The sequence below is a fragment of the Terrapene carolina genome, unplaced genomic scaffold, assembly GCF_002925995.2.
Source record: "Terrapene carolina triunguis isolate 2854851 unplaced genomic scaffold, T_m_triunguis-2.0 Scaffold42, whole genome shotgun sequence".
Lineage (NCBI taxonomy): Eukaryota > Metazoa > Chordata > Testudines > Emydidae > Terrapene > Terrapene triunguis.
The window spans coordinates 45,602,359-45,629,927 of record NW_020664393.1 but is presented as its reverse complement, the minus strand read 5'-3'; the positions used below and the strand labels follow the sequence as shown (position 1 = coordinate 45,629,927).

Below are 27,569 nucleotides of genomic sequence, written 5' to 3'. Positions count from 1 at the left end.
CAAAACCTTTTTTCACTAAAACATACTACTTTCTAAATTCACATGGTCATTGCTATTTTCTTTACCCTACAATTAGAAATAAGCAACATTTATGGAGAATTGAAAAAAAAAAGTGCTTCTCATGTTCAGAATCTAGAAAACAGGTACATACTGTTCCCAGGTTCTAGAATCTAAATTCACTGTCAACTGAGTATTTTGTAACATTAAGTATAGTACCTAAGATGGGCAATATTTTTAAAAATTCAAGTCTATGCACTAATATTTTTCCAGTATTTTTGCACTTGAAAAGGACATCTAAAGCTCAAACTTAATTAATTGCGTAGATTTTAATTTACTGCTATTAGTCAAGGTAGCACCAAGATATCCCAATCAGAAGTAGGGTACCATTGTATTGGGCACTGTAGAAACATTTAAAGAGACAGTCTTTGACTTGAATAATGTACAACTTCGATTAAAACAAGTTGCAACAGGCAATTGTAACAGAAAATAGAGAAGGTGGAGAAGAGATCATTAACAACTAGGGGAACACACGGATAAGGTATGTTCATTATTTGTAGGCTTTAAGTCCTATGTCTTTAAAAGATACCTTGATTTTATGTTTGATGTATGAACCTCATCGTAAAACATATAAATTTTGTTTATATGAGTTTGTGCATACTTACACAGGTAGTATACTAATTCATATTATCAAATTATGGGCTAGATCCTCAACTGTACAAAAGCTCTGATTTTGTCACAGTTGAGGTAGATAAAAGTAGCTTCATGCCACCTTTCTATTCCTGTGATCCTGGTGTTTGCTTGAAGGCAGTTTGGTCAGCAGCACAGGTTCGAGCAGCCTCAGGGCTGCACTAAACTGTGCCTAGCTACAGTGGTCCCTAAAAGATCATTTTGCAGCTGGGGATAGGGCAAGGAGAAGGGTGAAGAGTGGAGTATAATAGCTTGACAGCACGTGGAGATTCCCTTATGCTGAAGAAATATCTGCGTACCTCATTAAAATAGCTTTAAGGCTGCTTGGCACTACTCTTAACATTAATAGCATTTGTGTATCATTCTAACTCATCGCATACTGAATAAAAATGTACTCCTCAATATCCAAAATGTGGGATCCTTGTACTTTGGATCTAAATTTCACCACTGAAAACTTTTCTCAGCATACACAAAAGAAATATGTTTGAAAAAATATATGCACACTTACGTTTACAGACAGGTGGCCTCCCTTTGTTACTCCATGATCCATCTTCTTGACACACTGCTGTTGCTTGTTGACTAGATTCTAGCTTGAAGCCCTCGTTACATTCATATATCACTCTACTGCCCAAAGTGAACTCATTACCTACAACTGAACCATTTCCTGGAGATTCTGGAATACCACACGACACAGCTGAGGGGGGGAAAAAGATGGAAATCTAGTATGTTAAGGTATTTTTGAAAGTCACATTTACCCCTATATACCAAAAAACATACATGCATAATAATACATTCGTCATCAATAACCAGTGCAATTTCCTCCACATCTACAACTTTCTAACTAATCCAGTAATATTTTTTAAAATGGATATATAAATAAAGTATAGCCAATGTAAGCCAACTTTCTTATCAATTAATCTATTATTTGTGCAATTCAGTCAATTCTGCAGTTACAGTAGATATCAAACGGTCAGAATAAAGTGACATATGAAAGGCCAACAGGCCATTTATTGGCTCAGAATCATCCACCAAGTACCCAAAATTACCAGGCTAAAGTCAAATAAAATAGCAATGAAGGAGAAACCTCACATATTAAATAGTGTACTAATGCTATGTTCCCACTTTCTCTGTAGTCTTTCCACTCTTCCATCATTCCAATTAGGGTATGTCTACACTTCAAGATGGAACTGTAATATGCAACTGGAGACTTACCTGTGCTAACTGGAATCAAGCTAGCATGCTAAAAATAGAGTGCAGTTGCAGCAGAACAAACAGCAAGAGGGACTAGCCTCCCCAAGTATATACCTAGCATCTTGGGTGAGTATGTACTCAGTACAGCTAGTCTCTCCCATCGCTTGCACCTTTGCAGCTACGCTCTATTTTTAATGTGCTAGCTCAGTCGGCGCTAGGTATGTCTCCTTAAGCTGGAAATTGTACCAACGCCGTGTAGTATAGACATACCTTAAGATTGCTACCTCAGAAAAAAGGGGTGAAATCCTAACCCTGGTGAACTCAATGGCAAAATTCCCATTGACTCCAAGGGGACAGGATTTCACCCAAGGTCTTTGGGACAGGGACACTTTCTTGGGATGCCCAGGAATGAGAGTCACCTTGTTATCCCTCCCCCCCCCCACCTCCCACAGATCCAGCATGAGGGAGTCTTTCTTGTGGTAGCTGGATGTCAGCTCTGTGTCACTGCCAGCCCTACAGCCACTCAAGCATGAGCCTTCGGGCTCTGCCAGTCCCTACTTTGCCTTGCAAGTTAACAACAGGTGCACCCCAGACTCTGAGCCACTCTGAAAACATTTCCTTGTAGTGTCCAGCTCCTGTTGCTGGACAATCACACTAATTACCGGGTTCGCTACTTCCAAGGGAATAGTATGCAGATTTCAGCTTGTTTGATTCAACTGAGTTTTAGCTCCAATATAACAATACAGCACTGTATATCCTATTTATAGTAAAAACAAATATAAATTTATTAAAAAAAGGAAAGAATTATGAGATAGTGAGCCCAGCATATGGTATCTAACAATACCTGCTAACACAGGATTTTCCAGATAAGGTAAATTTCTGGAAATACCTGGGTCAGAAGCCTTTACCAGCGATCCCTGAGTCAATATAGCCCTTCTGCAGTTATCAAAGACTGCCCAGACAACTAATCACTCCCAGTGATTTTAGCAAAGAGAATTGTAGAAGTAGGAACTTTTTTGTGGGGCTTTGTTTTAACATGCTTCACACTACACAGGGGCTAACTCCTGGGTGCTTGAATAACTTGATAAACTGGGAAAGATTTTTCATTTGCCCTCTGCTGGCATTTAAAATAAAACAACAAGTTATTTCTTATTTCTTCAAGTTTTATTTCTTTAGAAAGATTTAGTCTTTTTAAAACAGCAACTTGGAGTATAAAACAGCACAATAGTTACATTAAGCCCCTTTAATTAAGGATTACATAGGAAACCAAACCCACATATGTACAGAATCACCTTCTTGCTCTGGTCCAGTCACTGATATATCACTCTATGATAAATATAACATAGAAATGAAATGTAAGTTTAAATGTTATACTTATAAATATTAAACAGTACGGGATGAGCTTTGATGATAAACTAGGGTTGAAAAAGAAAAACTCTGCCCCATATGTACTTGCTCAATTGTAGGAAGCAATGCAACATTTTAACATAAAGAATTTTGCCACTGCATGTCTTCTTCTTTGGACCGTGGATTTTTATTTAAATTTTATAAAATCAACATTTGCCAAAAGAATAAAAGGCCAGCCTTTACCAGAAGCCTACTGAACACAAGTGAGAAAAAAATCAATTTAATTAATGGTATAATTTACCTGCTTCAGTGTAAATGATTAATTTCACAACACACTGTTACAGTACAATAAACATAACTCTACAAAGTTGTTTTCATTATTTCAAAGCTGTCACATCTGATGCATTTAAATTAAATATAACATAGTGTTTGGAATTTGATTACAATGAGACAAACTAGGCAATATGAAATGATAGATGTGGTTCATGTTCTTGGTTAGTGTTTTTTTTATTGTGTTTGCTCCCATCTGGAATATGCCAAATTGCACACGCAAGTAGAACTGAAATAATGTGATAAAATAAACTGCTTCCTTAAAAAATAAAGTCAATGTGAATTTTACAAACAGACTAACACTAAATTTCCCACCATTTGAAAAGAACTTGACAGCTGGGGAGCCTTTGCTTATATTTTTAAATAGGTAGAAAGTTGAAATCCCATCCTGTTTTTCTACCCCCTTAAAACTACCAAACTCTCCCCATTCCCAGTCGCAATTACTATGTTTTTTGTTTTCTGTTGGTAGCAGGATTTTGTCAACGTTTTGCTCCCCCTCCAACAAACCTCTCTTTCAATTATTTTCTGTCATGATAGAACAAACCTTGGCATGGCTCCTGAAGGGTTTACTTTGGGATGCAACTGGGTTAATTCTAATTTCTTGGCAACTTTTTGTTTGTTTGATCTTTTTTTTTTTACTGGGAGTAAGATATCAATTTCTGATTTAAGCCTGCACATGGTTAACTGTCTAAAAGTAAAAAAATCAGGGTTCAAATTTAAAAAATATTATATGTAGGCCTAACTTTGTTCTTCCTTTAATCAGTAGAAATCTGGGTATAATCCTACTAAATTCAGAACTCTTTCTATGGAATGAAAGAACAGAATTTGGACCTCTGTAACTTGAACAATAAATAAATGAATCTGCTGCATTCATTTTATCAGCAAAATAGCTCTGTCAGCAGACAGTGCTTTGCACTCTGGCTTGATGATAATATTGCAGGAGACTACTTAAAATCCAGGAATTCTAACATCCCCCTATTATTTGCATGATATACTGCAGAATAAAAGGTGTATAATATTCCATTTTACCTTTCAAGTGCTTAAGCTGCACCAAACAGATCTGTTTGTTATACTAGCCCCAGCATGTTGCACAGAATATTGCACCTGCTGCACCCTGATCTCAGTGTCTGCATCTGTTCCTCTCTTCTCACTCCCCTTTCACCATCTTCATTCCGCCTAAACATCACACCTAGTCCCCTCTTAGTTTTCTTCTCCCACTCATATAGGAGCACTGTTGCTGATCTGTATATTCCTTAGGTTGCTAAGCTACTGTTGCTGCAGTAATTGCTAATGATAGCAGTACCTTCTGGTGCTACTTCAGTTACAGTCCATCTGTCTATTTGTTACTCATCTCTCTCTACAAATAATACTATAGTGGAAAGTGGTATTCCTGCTGCTACTGTTTGTCTGATTATGGTAATAGCTTTTAGACCAATAGTGTCCAAACAAAACATGTCAGCACTCATTGGCTTGAATAAAGTAACATAACAGCAAATACACAGTGACTTTCTGGAGCAAGCTTTGATGAAGAGAGCTAACTAAAATGACATTTGGTCATTTAACAGCTGAGAGTAGTCAATGCTGTTAAACACATAAGTGCACTGAAGCTGTTCTCAGCTTCCCACGTGCTTGCTAAAATGACTAAGAACAGACTAAAAAAATTGCCCAATTCAATGAATGGGTCCAGACATTTCTCAGCTCAATGATTAGAAGAAACTTACAGCCTGTGCCACCAACATGTACTTTGTACTTATGTATGAACACTTCCAGCTGGGTTATGAGCATTCAGAGAGTGAATAATGAATAGTTCTTTAACCTTAATTGTCGTCATTGTTCTTGTATTGCAGCAAGATATATTTCTTCCAAAGAGCCTATAATCAGCACAAGCTGAAAAGCCTATTTACTGCCTAGAAAGTAGGATGCAACTTCAATTGCTCATAAATGTTCCCCCTCAAAAATATTCTTCTATTTCTACAGTAAAGCTTTTCCTCTTCTTAAAAAAAAAAAATCCTTTAGGATTCCCAAATCTATTCACATATACTTTGTGTGAACACACTACATAAAAACACAGATACTTCAATGATATATACCATAGCAATTCTTATACATAAATAAAACACACACACACACACAGTATTTTGATTGACATGTTACTTTAACAAATTCTTCCCTGGTGTAACTCCACATAATTTAATGAAGTTAAAGTAGATTAATTTGATCCATTACTGAATATTTATAAATACAGATCATATATCTTTTCACACGGTCAGGTTAGTTGTTTCTGAAAAAGCTCACTTGTATTCTATTGTTGATTCTCACCCTACTTTTAACCAAACATTATTTTAAAAAAGTTTACTTTGTTTTAAGTAAAAATCATTCTATTCCCATTTACCTCAACCTCCTTTCTACCAGGGGACTGTCAGGTATTGCCAGAGGCGGCTCCAGGCACCAGCGCTCCAAGCGCGTGCCTGGGGCGGCAAGCCATGGGGGGCGCCCTGCCGGTCCCTGTGAGGGCGGCAGTCAGACAGTCTTCGGCGCCATGCCTGCCATGCTTGGGGCGGCAAAAAAGCTAGAGCCGCCCCTGGCTATTGCCAGACTGCTAAGTGTGATAATTCAAAGATGCTGCTCAGTGTTTCTTATCAAAAGAGCCTCTGTGTAGCCCAGCAGGCAATAAAATGACCACCCTGCCAGAAAGTCTGTTTTATTATCAGACATTATTATAGGCCTATGGAATTATATACCCTGCTTAATCCGAGCATGTAGTGAGTGCTCTCGCATGGCAAGGAGGATTTTGCTTGCCTTTATAGAAGTTTATCAGAAAAGTTAGTAAATGTTTTTATTTTTTTTTTTTCAGTTTTTAAAAATGGCCTATCAGAACAGCTCTAAAACCAAATAATACAAAAATGAATATTAAAAACATTAAAGAACGTAGCCACATGCTTAGCACCCAGAAAAGAAAGGTTCCCTACAAGAACCTCTCAGCAAAAGCCTGGTTAACAGATATGCTTTGTCTTGAAGGTTCACTCATTTAGGTTGTGTTGAGCTAGTGGTGATGTTCAGTACAGTTGTGGTCCTCTGGTTAAAATGCCCTGCCAGCAGCCTTCTCATCTTAAAAACAGGTCATCTGTAGCTAACCTCAACTCTCACAGTAGTCCGCAAGAAGAGATATAGACTTGTAGGTAGCTACTATAGGAATCAAACTATATATGAATGGTAACATCCTTATTATTATTTACTATATGTATTACCACCGAACTTAGGAGGTCCTGTCATGGGCCAGGGACAGTCCTTTTGTGCTGTGTTTGTACAATACGTAGCACAATGGCTCCTGGCCCAGTGAGTTGACAATCTAAGTAAAAGACAAGAGACAACAAATGATACAGACACAACAACGTTTTTAAAACTATAAGTTGGCCAAATTACAAAACAACAAATTTCCGGGGACAATAAGAGGAACCTTTCCACTTTAAGGATTATCTCCCTGACAAATGTCAGCTTTCTGCTCCTTCTACTTTAGTGTAAAACATTATAATTTTTTTTAAGAACTGGAAAGTGTATTTCTCTCTCCTCATACCCCAAAATATCTGAATCATTTTTTTTTTTTTGGTAAAATATACTTTTCACAAATATTATCCTTGGGTATAGATCAGTCTGGCAACATTTTAACCCCCAAAAAGAAAGTTATAATACAATGAGAAAGTGGGGTGTAATGGGGCACAGAAGCCTCCATGCAAGACCAGAAAGTGTTAATAGACTATTGACTGTCAGCCAAATTGAGACACCTGGAGCAGAGGCAGGAATCCTGCTCAGTTGGAGGGGAGCAGGTAGAGAGAAAAGAGGCTGGCTATACACTAGGGCTGGGGAAGACTGATGCCTAGCAGATCTCTCAGAAGAATGGGAAAAGTTTAACTTGCTTCATGTTTGTTTTGGACTTTGAGTACCCCAGAAGGGATAGAACTATATATAACCTAGCCAGAGGGCTAAGTCTCTGCAACCCCAGGGAGGGTGGGTGAAGCAGCAGAAGACCAGCTAGGAAACTGAAGCTGAGTGGCTGCTGCACTGCCCAATGCCACAAGGATGTGCTATAATATGAGGTATAATGAAAATGTTTCAGCAACTTTAACTATAGCTGTTGTTATTTGCTCCATTTACAATTATTTTGAATGCACTGTGGCTCATGCTTGTCTGTTGCTTTGAAAGTAACAGTAATAACAATAAATTGTTATTTTTTTGGAAGATAGTCAAGTTCTTTATATAGCATGTAGAGCATTATTAGGTAAGTCTCCACTTGAAAAGACTGGAAATGGAAATACCATTTGACCCTAACAGCGTAACCTAAATTAGAGATATGTTTATATTAAAATTGAAACTTTTGCACTACAGGTACAGAAAAAACTACTTTTTTTTTAAACACAATCAAGTTTGATTCCAACCATTATTTGCTGCATAATCATGTTGTTTAATTATAAATTAAGCCCTATGGAATCAGTTTTACTGGTATTTCAGACTTAATTAAAGGACTTTTCTTTGCAAATAGCCCATGCTGATATCTATAAACTGGGCCAAATATGTCTGGCTCTTATAAGTTTTCAAGGACGACTTGTGTGTTTTCATGCAAGATAAATATGTTTCTCCAAAATTTCTGAAAACTATCTTCTTTACATATAAAATCTTATTGTAAATGTACATACCTTATTCTTATAAATTAATGTTGTGATAATTAATAATCATTATTAATAATAATTTAATATTCAATACAGACCCTACTGCACAGGATGGTATAGTCACAAGGACAGAGTTAATACATTTGTGCAATTTCATAGGTTTTGTTCCAAGTGTAGTTAGTTTTGAATTTCTGAGCTTTTATTGTGTTTTCTTTAGAATTGTGTTGCTACAAACTTATTTACAGTCTTAACTTCAGCTTTATTATTGTTAATTTCCTGTATTTTTGGACCTGTTTTCCACTGGTATCCATTGCTTATGCATCATGTTCAAGCTGTTCTTCCTCACCTTCAAGCCCTATACATATTCACTCCTATCTCCACATTATGCTCTCAGTTTCATACTCTATGTATCCTCCTGTATATCTGCTCCCTTAATTTGCTTCTACTACTCTCTGTAAATTCTGCCATGCTGTCCCTCAGACCTGAGAACACATTCCTTGATCCTGTGCAGCAAAGCAAAGAACCACTTTCCCCCTTCTCGTTCAAATCTGTTCCAATCAACGTATACACAATTACTTATTTTTAGGTATATTTTTCAAAGACATCTTCCGGAAAGCCAATTTCTCTCCACCATTGGTGGAGTAGTGTTCTAAATGTAGAAGAAAACTAGTAAACACTGAAGTTATGCTGCACTGAGAAGAGGGGCAGGCCAAGGTGATGACAACCCTTAGGGCATTCCCTAACTTTGTAAATCTTGTATTTATAATCTTAATGTTCTTTTAACACAGTTTCTGTGTTCAGTTTCCTAAGTTTAAAAATAACTGAAAACCCCCCCAGAAATTCCATCAGATGGAACCATATTGACACCCACATGGTTCATCAGCAGGATTGGAATGGTTAGATTCACATACAGACCTCTGCCTCTTGAGCTAACAGTAACTGATAACAGTAGTAGGCTGTCTTCCTCTATGTGGATAAACAAGAGAGGTCGAGGAGACACAATCTGCCAGTGGTTTTCACAGATATTTGCTGATTCAGGAATCTTGGGTGCAGTTCCAGGTTCTGGAGGGGAATGTGATCTAGTGGCTATAGATCCTTCTGTCCCTTTGCCCTCCAGCCTGTCTTTCTCTGCATCCTGCCTCTTTCCTACCTATACCTGGATCCTCATCTCAGTCTCACCTCTCTTCACCCCCACTACACCTCCTCATCCTAATCTCAGTGTCTATCTCCAGGCTCCTCCTCCTAGTCCCAGTCTCCTTGCCCAACCAGTCCTAGTCTCCACCTCCTTGCTCTTCATCTTAGTCCTAGGCTTCTCCTTATCCTGACTTTCAGTCCCTCCACACCAGGTCCCTCATATGACCTTAGACTGTCCCCCCTCCACTCCATGTCTCAGACTCCCTGCAGACTTCTTTTCCCAATCTCCAGTCCATCCCCTAGCTTCTTGTCCAGCCTCAGTCTCCTTTCCCTCACTAGCTCCTACTCTCAGTCACTTTTCCCAGCCAGCCCCAGTCTCCATCTCTATCTGCCAGTCTCTCCCCATCACCCCTTGCCCAGCCAGCTCCCAGTTCCAGTCACTCTCTCTCTCTCTCTCACACACACACACACACACGCACACACGGTGGAGATGATTCAGAAGTGAGCTGTGTAATACATGGAGATATACCTATCTCATAGAACTGAAAGGTCATCAAGTCCAGCCCCCTGCCTTCACTAGCAGGACCAAGTGTCCTAGGGTTGGTCCCAGGTAGGTCTACTCCAAGTTCCTGTTTATATCGTGGGAGTTCTGAACATTGTACTGGATCAGTTAAAGCTTAAAACATACAATTGCAGCCTGCTGTCCCATGCGCCTGTAGTTCATTCTCTTGCATGGAGTGATCAGTATAATTATGCTTGGAGATGTGAGCCTTTTGGATTTAACCATGTTACTGAGTTCTCTAGATTTATTTTCCATTTGCTATATAACAATATAGCATCACAACCTTCAAGTTTTTGTGCCCATTTAGGCACATAGTAGGGTGACTATATTTCCCTGTGCTGAATACCTGGTAAAATTACTTGTATTCAAGTGAGTTCAATGGCAATCTATCAGAACTATGCAGTACAAACGTTCAAATTAACATCAAGTTGATTGAGCCCCTGTTAAAAGGAAATACTGCATAGTCGGATTCTTTTTATTTACCTTCTTATTTTTAAGGCTTTAGGGTTCACACAGGAAGGGGTGACACACCCCCCTACCCTCCCACCCACCATGTTGTTTTTCCCAGGCCAGAGGGTCTTGGGCTTTTCCAGGGCTCTGGCCCAGCCAGAGGCACTGGGAGAAGGAACGAGCCTGCTGGCCAGGCTCCTGGTGAGCTGAGCACTCCGACCAGGAGCTGATTCTCCGCACAGCGCTGGGAGTGGGACCCACCCTGGTGGGGGGGATATGGAGAAGCAGAAGGGCTGGGTGGGAGGCAAAGGGACAAAGAAGGGAGAGGACAGAGAGATGGGGACCATGTAAAGGGCTGATGGGTGGACAGCAGAGGCAACACGTAACCGGCCTCCACCTGGTGCCTGTCCGCACACACCAGCCTCTACAGCTTGCAGAGCACAGCCAGTGCCAGTTGGAAATGGGATGGGAGGTGGCACACAGCGGGGGCTTCAGTTTTGCCCCACCACCAGCCTTGCACACCCACCCCCATCATCGGCTGGACCCCCCACTCACCGCTGGTGGGCAGGCAGCTGGCGAGCAGGGATCCAGCCAGCAGTAGGACCCACCAGTACTGATGGGGTTGGGGAGACAGAAAATATGGGACAATTTGTCCATTTTTAAGAAAAAGTCAGGACACCTGCAGGAGGGCTTAAATAGGGGACTGTCTCTTCAAAAACAGGACATTTGGTCACCCTACACATAAGTGAATTTAAATACATGAGTAAGCCCATGGCGTTCATGGATAAGTATTTGCAAGATTGTGCAAGACTGTGTTCTTATTTTCTAACAGATTTTTAGAGATAAACGATGGAAACATATATAACAACAATACAATATCTTACCATGGCAGAGCGGCGCAGGAGAATCCCATTGATACAGGCCATTCTGGAGACGTCTACAAGTTGCATTACTATGGCCAATCATTCTATATCCAGGCTTGCAGTAATAGTGCACTTTACTTCCAGTTGAACCTGCTGTTTTATTTAAAGTTCCACCATTCTTTGGGACATTGTTTAAGCTGCAATAGGGAGCTATATATACCAAAAACAATACAATTATAATTTTAAAAAGTTAGCAAACACATAAAAAATAACAATTCATCTTGCAATATTTACAAAATATGTTTGTGTAATTTAAAAATCTATAGTATGTTTTGAATTACTATCAGAATTTTCATTTTCATATATATATATAATGTAGAAATACCATGAGTTGGAGGAATATCATTTATATTCCACACATTGAGAACTCCTTTTATTGACAATACATTGTAAAAGCTATGAGAGTGAGCTTTGTTAATAACATAAATAGTTTCCTCAGAACTTCACCTACTTCACATTTAGTGAATAAACTCTTTCATAGACTTGATTCATTTATATCTAGGTCAATAGTTATATAATTCACTATGCACAAAGGCCACATAGTTTTACATCTAGGCTGAAATTTCAACTTTGACTCCAGCCCCATCACTTCACTGGCTCACAATAACTTACATAAGATCTATGATTGGTAGGTCTTTCAGGTTTAGATCTAATCTCTCCCCTCCTATCGTTTTAAGGAAGGACTCAGACCCCCACCATGTTGTTTTTCCATCGTTTCCACCTTCCTACTTCGCATCCAGTTGAGGCCATCAACTACTCATCTGGCTGGCTTGGTGGCTATTCAGGATAAAATTAACTACATCTCCTGTTAAATATTAGAGCAAATTTCAACTACAATCAATTAATTGTTTAAATACATTTGTCTTCAGTTGAAATCTGCTACAGATGGTGACGGAGTTGTAGCCAGTTCTCTTCTGAGTATCAGCTAGTAGGAAGCTCAGGCAAGACACCAAGAGATGGACATAATGAATACTAGTCAAGAAACATAGAAGCAGGAGCCAGATTTATGGCAAAATTACTCTCTTGGTGGGAGGAGAAATAACAAAATTTTCCAGGTAAAAGTTTTTTCCACCCATTGCTGTACGGCATAGGATACAAGATCTCACAATTAGTATTGTTGTTTTGAACACTGTGCTTCTGACTCACATTTGGCTGAAATACTGATGGGAGCTATATTCAGGGATATATATTAAATGCCTCCAATATGAATTTCTATGACTACATAGGAGGAATTCTAAAATTCAGTCCAATGAACAGGTTGTATTATTTTTATGTTATTAATATTTGTGATACAATCCCCTCCCCCTTCAGTTTTCAATACCTAGGTATGGGGCTTTGTTTGGTTTTGCTTGGTTTTTTAGTTGAGTGAATGGTTAATAGTCATCTTTAAAACGGAAAGAGTCTTGCTCCTATCTTATATTATAGGTGTGCTCTCAGGTAAATCCTGGTCCAAAACGAAGGAGCAAATACCAGGGAGGGATAAGAGCTATTTAAGGTAAAGGGCAATATCTGTACAAGAACAAATGGATATAACTGGCTATGAATACATTTAGGCTGGAAATTAGAAGAAGGCTTCTGATTATCAGAAGAGTGAAGTTCTGGAGCAGCCTTCCAATAGTAGTTGTGGGGACAAACTTTACCAGTTTTCAGATGGAGTTTATTACATTTATAAAAGGGATTTGTGATGGGATTATTTGAGACAGCAGGGAATGAAACTCAGTGACCCAGGAAGTTCATTGAAGTCCTATATTCTGTTTTTTGTAAAAAGCAGACTTTTATAAAGCCTACGACCAATTCAAATTTTTCCCTGACTTTATTTTTAAATTCAATGGATATTTTTTTTCTTCGTACAACAAGCATGACCTATTGCTTTACATTGTTTGCAACTTCAGACATTTCAGTATTGCATTAGTGTCTGAGAACCTGAAAGTGAAATTGTCTAGAAACTGATGATAAATTAAAGCTGACAAATATATTTTCATTGTCTAAACTGAGAGAATTGCAAAAGTAAACTGAATTAAAATATGAAGAGGCTATTTAGTAATCTTTAAATAAAAATTAATAACTTAGATTAGGAAACTATATATTTTTTATCTGATGATGTCCCCATATCATTCACCTAGACTGAATGGGTCATTTCTTTAATAGAGAATCGGAATGCCTGGACCATGGAATACGTTTGTGCACTCCTATATTCCATTTCATAACACAATACACAAAGCTTGTGATTTTATCAAAGGCAACTTGAAAAAACATTTACAACCTAATACTAAAGACATAGAAAGCATCAGCTTTTCTGGTTTCCATCCTTACATCATATCTGGTAAAATGCAGTATTCTAGTATGCTGAGCCCTCACCACATCACTATATCCAAGAGGAATTTTTGCTGTTATCTAAGAAGCCCTTATATGACACAAATGTAACTACAAATCCTTCCCCCATCTATTGTACTGATTTTAAAATATGTAGTAAATAATCTGTTCCTCCCACATCCTCTGGGATGTTCCTCTGTTATTTAGAGATGGGTGAATCAACAGGGCTTCAGTTTATTTTGAACAACCAAGTCCCAGATCAGGAGTGGTTCATGTCCAGGTTCTATTTCTGTACTAAACATCAGTGTTTTCTTGGGATGGGGAATTCTGGATAAAAGGTTTCAATTTTGTCATACCACTTATATAGGAAATCCAACTGTGGTTTTCATTTTGGAAAGAGATTATTTTTTCTAGTAGCTCTTTGACTAGATTATCAATATAGATTTGCAGTCTGGGGAATGTAATGTGCTCTTGGCACAAAAGTGGGAGACTCCTTTCAAAGCAGTGGCCTTTGATGCTACATGCATACACCCTTGTATAATTAAATGCAAGATTCAGCACAAGATTTCTAAGAAACCACAACCCTAATCCCAGCCCAGTAACTAGAATCCATATTAAAAACACTGAAGAAATGTGGATCAATACTGACATTCTGTTCAAAGAGTTATGGTCACTAGTAAAATAGCTATTTTTTCCCCTTTGAGTGTTGTCAGTATAGAGGGAATGCTTGGGAGATGAAGTAGTAGTAATAGCCCCCAAAGGAATGGAGTTGGATGCAAGTCAGGAAGCAAGGATGGCTCAGTAAAAGGTTCTGTTTTGGGCCAAACTGAATATCCTTTACAATCACAGTGACATTTGCTTACATACTTCAATTAAATGCATGAAATTACAGAAATACCCTTGATTTTCTAAAAAGGGAATTGACATTTAAAGAGGGACAATAAATATTACATTAATTTACTTTTCAACTAATTTAAGAAACAAAGGGATTATGTTTCTGAAGCAAGATGGTTAAAACTAAAGGCTTCAAGTGGTTCTAGGAAAGCCTTAAGCGGCATTTAGTTTTGAATCTCTCAAGGGAAGTTGAGAATGACAGCTGAGGTTTAATACCATTTTCATTTCAGTCAAAAAAGAATTGCAAAGTGATCTCGACAGTTTTGCAGCTCTAAGAAGAAACTATTACCTATATGCTTGGATTATTTGTTTTATTTTTTCTGCATTGCAGGAGAATTTATTAGCATGTTCTTTTTCTCTACTTTTTAAAATATGGTCATATAAGGACAAACTATACTGAGGTGGCCAAACTTACTGATCCACCAAGCCACATATGGCAATCTTCAGAAGTTCGAGAGCCAGGGCATGCATGACAGGGCTTGGGGCTTCATCCACATGGAAGGGGCCTGATGGGGCTTGGGGCTTCAGCCCCACTCCTGCTAAATCCCCGAGCTCCAGCAGGTGCACGTCACAGGGCTGAAGCCACCAAACCCCCCTACCTGCTGGGCGGAAGCTCCTACTCTACCACCCCACTGCAAGGCAGAGGTCCAGAGCTCCCCTCCCCCACTCTGGTAGGTGGAGAATGAGGGGAGCTGTGGGGGGGCTCCACGAGCCACACTTTAACGGTTAAAGAGCCACAATTTGGCCACTCCTGAAGTATAGAGTATGTGTGAGCCTCCCAAACAGCAACCTTAATGGGGCATAAAACAGGTGAGAAGTAGGCATTTGAATTACACAAAATGAGAAAACCTACTGAAAATTTTTCTTTTTTCTTTTTTCTTTTGTTGTTGTTGTTTTATTTATTACAGTAGCACCTATGAACCTATCATAGACCAGAGTCCCACTCTACTAGGCATTGTACAGACACATAAAAAAGATAATCCCTACCCCAAGGAACTAAAAGTCCAAGTATAAGTCAAGAGATGGATGAAACAAACAGGGAGACACAAGTTAACCGTAAGACAATATTTGGCAACATGAAACGCAGTGGTCACTGGTGTGGGGAGGCTAGGACTGGGAGGCTGGGGGGAAGGAGAGACAGGGACTGTTTGAGTGAGGTGGCTGGGACTGGGAGAAGAGGCTAGAACTGGCCGGGGTCATTTCTTAATTGCTGAGTGCTTTATTAATAATGTTGTTTTAACATAGTGAGGGACTGTGTGGGTGTAAAATATACATTTATAATAGCCACTTATTAGCAACAGACCCAGATTAGATCCACTTCAGAGTTTCTACAGAAGTGTTCAGGGCCCCTGCTAGACAGACCCCTTTAAGCCTCAAGCGGCACAAAGTTAATTGGGAAAGATGTCACAGATAGCCAATATGTCAGAAACTGTTCCTGCAGTCTTCCCCTAGCCAAAAGTCCTATTCAAGTCAACTGGAGTTCTGCCTGGGTCAGGAGTGTAGAACCACCACAGTTTACACAAAAGACATTTTTAAGTAAACATCAAAATCAATATTTGTAAACTATCAGATATTCTTTCTAAAGAAGGATATAGGGTTGCCAACCCTCCTTGATTGTCCTGGAGTCTCTAGGAATTAAAGATTAATCTTTAATTAAAGATTATGTCATGTGATGAAACCTCCAGGAATACAGTCCAAACAAAATTGGCAACGCTAGAAGGACAAGTAGCCCCACCGGTTCCCTTTTTTTTTTTTTTTTTTTTTTTGCAACTAAATGCTGTAACATTAAAAAGGTAACATTTATTTTAAGCTTTTAGTAAAGCTTGCAAGTGATAGCATCTAGGGAAAGCGTGGAGGAGAGTTTATGGCGTTTTATATCTGAATTCCTTCTGTATTCACGCTATATGAGGGGTAGGCAAACTACGGCCCATGGGCCGGATCCGGCCCCTCAAGGCTTTGGATCTGGCCCGCAGCGCCACCAGCACCACGTGCCTGCGGCCCCCGGGTGCGGGGGCAGAGGGCTCCATGAATTGCCCTTGCCTCCAGGCACCGCCCCCCCGCAGCTCCCATTGGCCAGGAACAGGGAACCGCGACCAATGGGAGCTTCGGGGGAGGTACCTGGAGGCGCGGCAAGGGCAGTGCACGCAGAGCCCTCCCCCCTCTCCCCCAGGGGCTGCAGTGTTTCCGGGAGCGGCTCGGGGCCGGGGACAGGGCAGGCAGGCAGGTACCTGCCCTGGCCCCAGTGCACACCGCTGCCACCCCGGAGCCGCTTGAGGTAAGCGGTGCCCGGCCGGAGCCCAAACCCTGCCTATACCCCACGCCCCAACTCCCTGCCCTAAGCCCCCTGCAGGCCCCTTGCACCCCCCCTGCACCCCAACCCCCTGCCCTGAGCCCCCTCGTACACTCCGCACTTCTCCTGCACCCCAACCCCCTGCGCTGAGCCCCCTGCCGCACCCCTCCTGCACTGCAACTCCCTGCCCTGAGCCCCCTCCTGCAGTCCGCAATGCTCCTGCACCCCTGCCCTGAGCCCCGTCCTGCACTCCGCACCCCTCCTGCACCCCTACCCCCTTCCCTGAGCCCCTCATACACCCCGCACTCCTCCTCTGCCCCAATCCCTTGCCTGAGCCCCTTCCTGCACACCGCACCCCCTCCAACACCCCACACTCCCTCCCTCACCCCAACCCCCTGCCCCGGTCCTGCATACAATTTCCCTACCCAGATGTGGCCCTCGGCCCAAAAAGTTTGCCCACCCCTGCTCTATATAGTTTAGTAATAATTCAAAATGTGATCTTACTACTAAATCCAATTCCCATTAGAGTTGAGGGTGCTGAGTGTTCAACAACTTGCAGGATCAAGCACTAACAGAGTTAGTAAAGAAGGAAGTATAAAGCAATAAAATCAAAAATGTCTAAAGGCTTGAGGGTGAGCTAGTGCCATAGGAAATGTTAATGTCAAAGCTCCAACCACTATCACCTGCACTCCATTTTTGTGTTTCGATGGGAATCAATGGGATAGAATGCTTATAATGTATTCCAACCTCATACCTACAACTACAGAGATAAAATACTTTTCTTCTCCAATAAGACTTCTGAGACAGGAGCTGCACTGACTCTATGAGAGGATTAGCAGGTACGAGTGCAGTGATGCAGGATGCATTTGTCTAGGAACAACAAAACCTTTCACCCACATTAATGATAAAGTGTAAGCCAGCCACTCCATTGACCTGAACTAGTATTGCATTATAGATTTAATTCACTTTTCTCAGTGACATATCAGCAAAGATCTTTCAAGGCCTCCTAAGTATTAATGTTTTCTTCAAGGTAACACATTTGTACATTTTCAGTTCACTTATATCCGCAATGCCCATTTGTCAATTTTGACTAAAGACCAACCAGTTGTAGCTGTATCAGTGCCAGGATATTAGAGAGACAAGGTAGGTGAGGTAATATCTTGTATTGGTCCAACTTCTGTTGGTGAGAGAGACAAGCTTTCAAGCCACACACAGCTCTTCTTCAGGTTTCAGAAAGGTACTCTCAGCATCACAGCAAAATGCAAGGTGGAACAGATTGTTTAGCATAAGTAATTAGCACATATTGTAAACGACTGTGACAGGGTGTACCAGGCCCTTTGATGCTCCCTGCTGGAGGCCCTGCAGTCCTACTACACCGAGCTCCAGGAAAAAGAGCAGTGAAGGTGAGTCCTCCCGACCTTCCTAGAAAGGCTGCAGGGAAGCCAATCAGAGTTCAGCTGGCTCACTTAAAGGGAGATACGGGGCCTGAGCAGGGCAGTCACTGGCTGGGACCAGAAAGGTAAAGAAGGAGTGGAAGATTGTGAGATTCCATGGGTAAAGAGACTGGAGAGAACCCTACTCAAGCAGGGATAGGACTGTGAAGTTTTCCAGGTGGAGAGGCTTGGAGAGAGAACCCTGACTGAAAGGGGGCAGAGACAGTTACAAGCTCTCCAGGCAAAGAGGCCTGAGGGAAGACCCTGAGAAATCAGGACAGAGACTGAGAAATTCTCTAGTCAAGGAGGCCTAGTAGAGACCCTGCTTAAACAGGGAGCAGACAGCGAACCCAAGAATGTGATGGGACAGAGTGGGAAGCAGCCCAGGGAATGCAGCAGTAGCAACTAGCAAAGAAAGCAGCACATGACTGCTACTTGTAGGGTTTCTGGCTTGAGACCCAGAGTAATGGGCAGGCCCGTGTTCCCCCACTGGCAACTGGCAGAGTGGCCAAAGCCCCGAGAAGGGGACACGATTTGTTCTGGAGCCCAAGACAGGGGTTAGAGTTTAAATAGGCCAGGAGACAGGGCTGAAGAATTTGAGAAGGCCAATTTTTTGTTGGGTTGTATTATCCTGGAAAGGGTTCCTTCATGTGTCTTTGTGTGACTTAGCTGGTGGGCTAAGCTGCTGAAGGCCTGCCTGATGAAGGCAACTGCCAACAGGGGGCTCTGAGAACATACAAAAGAAAGAGTGCAGGATTGCACCTAGCTGGTAGGAACCACTCATGAGAGGCGAGTATCTTTCCCTCCCTTCCTCCTGCTCCCCCCCATCCCCTGGTCACAGGGGCTATTCAAGGTAGAATGGCCCATTAACATCTCTGCAGTCATAAGACAAAAAGAATGGGTTAGTGGGTTATGGTTTATTGCCAAGATCTGTAGCCCACTAACCCCCTCTTTTTGTCCTATGACTGCAGAGGTGTTTACAGGCCACTCTACCTTAAATGGTTCATTGCAGTATATGCTAACTACTTATGCTAAACAATCTGTTCCACCTTGCATTTTGCTGTAATTCTGGGAGTACCTTTCCAAGACCTGAAGAAGAGCTCTGTGGGGCTTGAAAGCTTGTGTCTCTTGTGACATTACACTCCATATTCTTTATGGAAATATGCTTATGATATGGATATGGCATAACTGAGATATACTTTATGCAAGATGGCTCGTGTAAGATATCATTGGAAAGTTATGATTTACTGAATGTGATTACCCATTTTGTAGGCATGTATCATTTCTGTATCTGGAGTTAGGAATATTGACTATGTAGCTGTATTTCAAATGTGTTACTTTGAACGCATCCGAAGAACTGAGGTTTTTACTCACGAAAGCTTATGCCCAAATAAATCTGTTAGTCTTTAAGGTGCCACCAGACTCCTTGTTGTTTTTGTAGATACAGACTAACACGGCTACCCCCTGATACTTTACTTTGGGTGTCACCCCCAACTAGCCCCTCAGGTACAACAATGAAAAAGCCAGACAGGGCTGATGGCCCATTAGCAAAGACAATGGACTGTGAAAGGGTTTAGTCTTCCTGTGGACACTTCAGACAGCCTGAGAGCAATCGCTGCCACAGCCCTGAAGAGATATGGGTCCAAGTGACCTGGTACGGGACCCCCACATTGGAATGTCAGTATTTTTCCACTGGAAGACCAAGGGTTCCCGCCTTACACAAGAGCTATATAAGGCAGGGGAGTGACATCATCGAGGTTCTCCTCTGCCTCCCCACCCAAAGAGACACTGGGAAACACCTAGAAGCAAGAACTAAACTGGGGGGGGGGGGGGGAAAGAAGAGTTGAGCCAAAGCTGTAAGTGGTCTAACTTGTGAGTAATAATACCTGAGGTCACAAGCTGCAGGCCAGTGCAGCTGCCTTTCAAGATTTTCCATAATCTGCCTGTGACAATATCTCCTTCCCTACACTCACTCTTTCTCTCTAATATCGCACAGACACAAAATAATTTATCATTTCTCAAATAAAATCAATGAGGTGACAAATTTGGGGCTCTTTCCCCTCCCACAACAGAGAAATCCTCCCCAGTTGTTCCTTTTCTTTAGTCTCAAATAGCACTGAAAGCTCAGCCTTGCTTTTTTTTACTTTCTTTGGGGTTAGAAGTTGGCACTGTAAGGCAGGAGGAAGGCTACCTGAATCTATGTCCCTGTGCACTCAAACAGGGGACAATCTGGCTCTCAATAAAATATTTTCTGAAGTGAAAAAGAAAATGTTTTTGTTAGTCATTGAAAACCTTGAGAGATACACAACCATATATGGCTCAAACACAGCAAAAACAATATGTTTCAGTCAGGGCCGGCTCTAGGATTTTTGCCGCCCAAGGCAAAAACAATTTTGGCCGCCCCCCCCCGCTCGTTTTTTTAATTACCCCACCCCCGGCCCCGCCTCAACTCCGCCCCTTCCCTGCCTCCTCCCCCCAGGCTCTCAAGCCTAGGAGGGAGGGGGAGAAGCGGTGCCTGCGCCGCGGCCACTCGGAGTCTCCTCCTCCCTCCCAGGTTTGAGAGCCGGGGGGGGGGAGGGAGACTCCGAGTGGCCGCGGCGTGCGAAACGGCTGTTTTGCGCGCCGCAGCCACTCGGGATCTCCCCCTCCCTCCCAGGTTTGAGAGCCTGGGAGGGAGGGGGAGACCCTGAGCGGCCGCGGCGCGCGAAACAGCTGATTCGCGCGCCGCTGCTCCCCCTCCTCCCAGGCTTGAGAGCCTGGGAGGGAGGGCGAGTAGCGGCCTGCGGGCAGCAGCGGAGGTGAGCTAGGGCGGCCGGGGCACATTTTTAGGGGCGGCATTCTGGCGCCGGCCATGCCGCCCCTAAAAATGTTCCGCCCCAAGCACCAGCTTGTTTTGCTGGTGCCTAGAGCCAGCCCTGGTTTCAGTGACATAGGTAGTACAATAATCAGTTCAGAAAGACTTTTCCTCCCCATGGATGCTGCATAAATGATCTCTGTGGTAAGTGTCTAGAGCCGAATGTGTGTGTGTGGGAAGGGGGAGGTTTATTTTATCCCAGAAATGGTGACAAGGCCAATGGATCCACACACAGTGGCAAATCTTGTTCGAGCCTTCATTGTTACAGTGACATCATTGGCAATGGAATTACCCTTATTCCACTAAAAAACTGGAGGGCAGGATTTCGCAGACTATTCAGTTGGTTCACATTCCCTGCATAGAGCCCCTGTGCAGCAGTTCAAATTTAGGTATGAAGGACATGGCATGGTTGGGCCATGGCAGACCCGCCGATGGGCGGAAGAGGGGGCAAAGGTAGCAACTGCCCAGGGGCCTGGGCGATTTAAAAGGGCACTTTTCCTTCCTGCCCTTGCTCTGTGCTGCTCCTGAAAGTGGCCAGCACGTCCCTGCGGCCCCTGGGGAGGGGGTCTCCGTGCGCTGCCCCCAGCCCGAGTGCTGATTCCGCAGCTCCCATTGGCCAAGAACTGTGGCCAATAGGAGCTGTGTGTGGGGGGGGTGCCTGCGGGCAGAGGTGAGTGGAGACCCCCTGGGCCCCCCACATAGGAGCTACTGCCAGAGGGGTGGGCTGGTCGCTTTCAGGAACCACCCGAGGTAAGCACCGACCCCCTGACCTCCTCCTGCACCCCAACTCCTGCCTCAGCCTAGAGCCCGCACCCCACCTTAGTTCGCATGTTTCATTTTATTTGTTTAGTAATCTACTTTGTTCTGTATGCTACCTCTTCAACCACTTAAAATCTACCTTTTATAGTTAATAAACATTTCTTGATTATAATATAATCCAGTTTGTGCAATTCATAATTCGGGGGGGAAGGGAGGGGTAAGAGGCTGTGCATACCTTTCTCCACATTGAGGGACGAGGCGGATTTCATAATATACCTTTGGGTCTGCACTCCAAGGGAGGTGGGCACCGTAATCCTGGGGCAACTCCCTTAAGTCTTCCCAGAGCTGATCTCAGTGTCTGTGTCATTCTGCAGTTGGGTGTGGCCCTGCCTGTGTGCATGCTGGAGGATGCTTAAGACTCTGGCTCAGCAAGACAGGTAAAAAGGGGGTCCATGCTGGCAGAACAGGTGGGCTCAGTGGTATCTCAGCTCATCATGTGGCATCTTAATGGGGGGGGGGGAGCAACCCATCACATCTCTCACCAACAGAAGTTGGTTCAATAAAAGATATCACCTCACCCATCTTGTTTCAAGCAGGAAAATGACTGCCTGGCTTGTCATACTGCAAGGCTCTATGACACATCACCAGTCAACCAATGCATGGACAGCAGCAGCATGGGTATACACTGGTCTGCATTTGCAAGATCATACATTTTCTTTCACATAATATAATCTCTTGCTGGATCATTTAAAACATTTAGGCTGAGATTTTCAATGCTGCCCCAGGGATTTAGATGCAAAATTCCCAAATAAAATTAATTTGAATTGAGTGTCAAAATCCCTTAGGTCATTTTGTAAATCCCAGCATCAGAGAAGGGGCGAGGTGGGGAGGAGGCAGGGCTGGGGCAGGGGTAGGGGCAGGGCAAAGGTCTTTGGGTTTGCACGATTAGACAGCTGGCAACACTACTGGGCGGACATGTGGAAGCCCTGCCATGCTGGAAGAGTGCGCACAGTAATGCTGCCAGCAGCTCACTGGGCACCAGCCACTGCAGGCGCAGCACCGTCCAAATGTCAGGTGGACTGCTTCCACGCGGGTGCGGCTTGTGCGTGTGGGGGGGGCCCATTCACACTTCTGCCCTGGGGCCCAGAATTGCTGTCGGCGGGCCTGGGCCAGGGGCAAGTAACTACTGCTATGGAGATCCTTCCTTCTTGTGCCCCTTGTTGTAGAGGAACCAGTGGGCTGAAGCAGCCTTTGGTGAATGTCGGCACAGCAGTTCTGTGGCTTGTTAAGTGATCATAGTATCATAGAAGAATAGGGTTGGAAGAGACCTCAGGAGGTCATCTAGTCCAACCCCCTGCTCAAAGAAGGACCAATCCCCAACTAAATCATCCCAGCCAGGCTTTGTCAAGCCGGGCCTTAAAAACCTCTAAGGATGGAAATCCCACCACCTTCCTAGGTAACCCACACCAGTGCTTCACCACCCTCCTAGTGAAATAGTTTTTCCTAATATCCAACCTAGAGCTCCCCACTGCAACTTGAGACCATTGCTCCTTGTTCTTTCATCTGCCACCACTGAGAACAGCTGAGCTCTATCTTTTTTGGAACCCCCTTCAGGTAATTGAAAGCTGCTATCAAATCCCACCTCATTCTTCAATTCTGTAGACTAAATAAGCCCAGTTCTCTCAACCTATCCTCATAAGTCTTGTGCCCCAGCCCTCTAATCATTTTTGTTGCCCTCTGCTGAACTCTCTCCAATTGGTCCACATATTTTCTGTAGTGGGGGGCCCAAAACTGGACACAATACTCCAGATGTGGCTCCACCAGTGTCAAATAGAGGGGAATAATCACTTTCCTCGATCTGCTGGCAATGCTCCTACTAATGCAGCCCAAAATGCCATTAGCCTTCTTAGCAACAAGGGCACACTCTTGACTCAGATCCAGTTTCTCATTGACTGTAATCCTCCCCAATAACCACCAATGAATAATAGCTACTCAGTACCCAGTCAAGCCAGACTCTGGGGGAAGGATTGCCCCACAGTTCAGATCTATATGACAAAAAACCTGTAGAGGAAAGTAGCAGCAGAGCTCATCCACTATTCACCCTATACCCATTAGCTAGCTACATAGGTGACATGGTGATCTAAATACTGTGGCTTAGGATTCCTTCCCTCAGCCCTGTTATGTTTCAATACCTTTTAGGACAAGCACATCATTTTTGTTCAGGATTTGTTCAACTGGTATTTTTGCTAATGTTATAATTCAATACCCCTTTATCTCATAACTCTGTGAATCATCATCTTGTAATTTACATCACGTTTTACATACAGTGTATTCAGACAGCAAAGAACAGATACTTTTTTTCTTTCTCTCTCTCTCTCTCTGCCTCACTTTCTTGATCTGTATAATTAGGATATTACTACTTACCCTCGTCAGTAAAGCACTTTGAGATCCTCAGATGAAAGTACTATTGTGACCGAATGCACCCTGTATTCATACTCTACACACTATTGTAATTGTTGTACAAAATATGCCTTGTGAAGTATCATTTGAAAACTAATAACTCAATGGTCAATAATATCATGGTGAAGTGTATGTAGCAACATTATATGTAAAGTTACAAACATAAGCTGAAATTATGACTGAAGTATGTTTACCAGACAAGTCTGGGATGGGGGTAAACCAGTTTCTTAAAGACAAAAGACAAGCTAACACTTCTAGCCAGATGTCTTCAAAGCTGACTGGCAATCACCGATCAAAAAAAACCACATGAAACCTCTTTCACCACAAGACTCCATGTCTCTGTCCTAATAGCAGGAAGGAACTTTAGGGATAACCCTCGGAAAATGCATTTCAAAGGGTGACTGGATTGTCCGGCTATACTGAAAGAAGTATAGGAGACACTTGATATGGATTTAATCAGGCTGCAACTTTATTATTAGATGTCTGGGACTACCCGGCTGCTGTGGTGACGACGCAGGAAAGGAAATAGAACACCAGGTCTGTGGTAGCTAGAGAGCTTTTCAAGCCTCCTGCAAAAAGCCTCTCGCAAAAGCCTCCCAGGAAAACTTTTCCGGGGGTTTTTATTCTTCTCCTTACTTTGTTTACAACTTATCTGAGTGGTTACATTCTTGCCCATTCAGAAGGCAGGCAGGATACATGCACACAAGATAACGAACCCATCTATTGAGCGCGTGAACAGCCAGCTGCAAAGGTGATGTCATTGTTGCCAATAAGTTTTCCAAACATAGGCGCTAGAACAAGGTCACTCCCGCTTCATTGCCAAGGAAACAGTTTGCCGTTTTCTTGGGCTTGTGATTAGGGAGGAACACATTCCTACACCCGGCAGATACAAGTGTACAGTACAGGTAACCCCATGTTTATTCTGTAATCACCCGGGGGGTTCCACCAGCTCCCCCTCTTTTCCAGCCAAGTCCATCCAGCACATCTATTGGCAGAACCTTATCATACATGGGGGGCTTTTACCAGCTCCCCCTCTTTTTCCATCCAGGTCCCTCCAGCAAATCCATTGCCAGGATCTTACTATCCACCCCCTCCTCTCATAGGAGGGGTAAGGTGGGCTATCCAAAAGGGAGTTTGTCTCCCTGCCATTCCAACCATACGAGCCCCAAACCCCACACCGTTCCTTTCCTTTAACCAGCACCTCCTTTTAAAGTGCTTTACCAGGCCATTTATCTGGTCATTGGATGCCTTCCCTACAGAGTACATGTACTGGACATCCGCCACAAGGAGGCACCAGCAATTAGCTTGGCTGCCTAACCTCCCCAGACCCAGTCGAGTTCCCATCTTCCAATGGCCTTTTGTATAGCAGCCCAAAGCCTGCTGTGTGGAGAAAAGGGTTTCCAACGTCAGGGCTTGCACCTTTAAAGCCTTCCACCATTACATTCCCAGGGGGTGAGTCAGTGCTGCAAAGCTGACCACCACTCACCTTTTTGCAGCAGTTTGACCTTGTGCCACGCTCCCTCCTTCCCGCCATAAAGCACTACTGCATTCCTCCAGCAAGCCTGCACAATGTGCCCCCCCCCACACACACTTTAGGTGTGGTGTGGTCATTATAAAATGAAGGCAAAAACAACACAGGTTCTCTCTCCCTCTCTCTCCTAAGAAGACAAAGGAACTTTGGGAGGGGATCCTGATCAGATGATTTGGTCAGCCCTGTTGCTGGGAACCCCCATGTGGGAAGGATTTTAGATCGAACTAGGTCTAGTTTGTTAAGTTTTAGGTACTATAAATCATTTAATCTTTACTTCTCTTATAACCATTTCTGACTTCAATGCCTTATACTGTCCAATTATCACTTAAAATCTCCCTCTTTGTAGTTAAATAAACTTATTTTATTTTTAAACAAAACTAATTCAGTGTTATGTTTAAACTCAACTGTTTGGGTAACTCCAGTTAAGAATCAAATTGTTGAATATTGACCCCTTAACAAGGGCAATGGATATCTATTATCTGAACTGTCCAGGTGAGGCTGGACAGTGCAGAACATCCTTTGTGTGGGAAAATTCAGAAATGGGAGTGTCTTGGAGTCACCCTGCAAATGGTAACCATGGCTGGTGGAAGCCAGAGTGTGACCAGAATGTTGCTGGCTGGTTGCAGCTATACACAGACACTTGGTGTGAGCTGCATGCTGGATGGTTATTTATGAGGGGCCCAGGTTGGGAGCTACAGCAGAAAAGCATTGAGAGGCACCAAAGATTGTAGGGCAGGTGGTGATACAACCCCTTGCTAGTCTGGACTGTACCCTGGAATGCGACAACTATATCATGCAAGATTTACTATTTTCAGAGAAGCAGTCAGTTACAGCCAACTAGATGTGAATATTTTAAGTCTTAAAGTGTTACTGATTACTTTGTATAAACAAAGTATAATTTAATCTAAGCATATAACAGTTACTAACCTGAGTAACGTATCTTGAATCCCTTCTTACTGGTTGCATGGTCAGTTGACCAGCGAAGATATAGCTGATTATTTCTGCTTGTGAAGTTTAGTTGTCCAGTATGATTTCCACTTAAAGAAACCAACAAAGGGTTTTGCCCAGAAGAACCTTTAGAATCAGGAAACGTGAATGTTAATTTAAAAAAAAAAATTGTAGCTCTTCTGTAATGAGATACAGACTAGTGACAAAGACTTTTGAGCTAAGCTTGATGCTTCTAATACTCCAACTAGAGCTTTAATGAAAGAAAATGATCCCAAATTATCCCTGGTATAACTCCACTGACTTCAGTGGAGTTAAACCAGAGATGAATTTAGTCAAAAGCGATTTTACATCACAAAAGATATGCTAGAAAATGTGTCTAAGACTGGTGATTGGTAACTATATTAACTCTTCCCCTAGATTTAGTACCAATACTTGGATTCAATTAAAACTTAATGCATGAGTAAATAAGAAAGAATTACACCAGGAGCATTAAGCAATCTAAATAGTATTTTTTTAAAAAAGAAAACAAACACATTGCTCAAGCCACTGGGGAAGTTCCAGGGAAAGCTGTGGCTGTTCTCTAATCTGGAAGATGTGTGCTGAGTAGTGAGGAGACAGGGAGAATCTTAATAGCTTCCCCCCACTAATTACTTCTTTGACCTCTCAGAGCCAGGGAAGCTTATAGAGAGAAAACTGGCAATTTGAAAAGATTGCAAAATTTTGTTTTTATAATAAACCACTGTAGATTGCTAATGAATATTTTTATAACTGTAGATATTAAAAGATCAATTGATAAATG

General features: G+C 42.6%; 1 protein-coding gene across 1 annotated transcript in view; it reads right to left on the bottom strand.

Annotated features, from left to right (window-relative positions):
- Window positions 1-27,569, bottom strand: part of CSMD1 (CUB and Sushi multiple domains 1) — a 1,543,069-nt gene that overhangs the window by 83,495 nt on the left and 1,432,005 nt on the right. The window contains exons 48-50 of the mRNA XM_029912248.1: window positions 26,750-26,896; window positions 11,250-11,438; window positions 1,196-1,381 (exon numbers count right to left, since the gene is read on the bottom strand). Of these exons, the coding sequence (XP_029768108.1) occupies window positions 1,196-1,381; window positions 11,250-11,438; window positions 26,750-26,896 (522 nt within the window). The remainder of the gene's footprint in view (window positions 1-1,195; window positions 1,382-11,249; window positions 11,439-26,749; window positions 26,897-27,569) is intronic.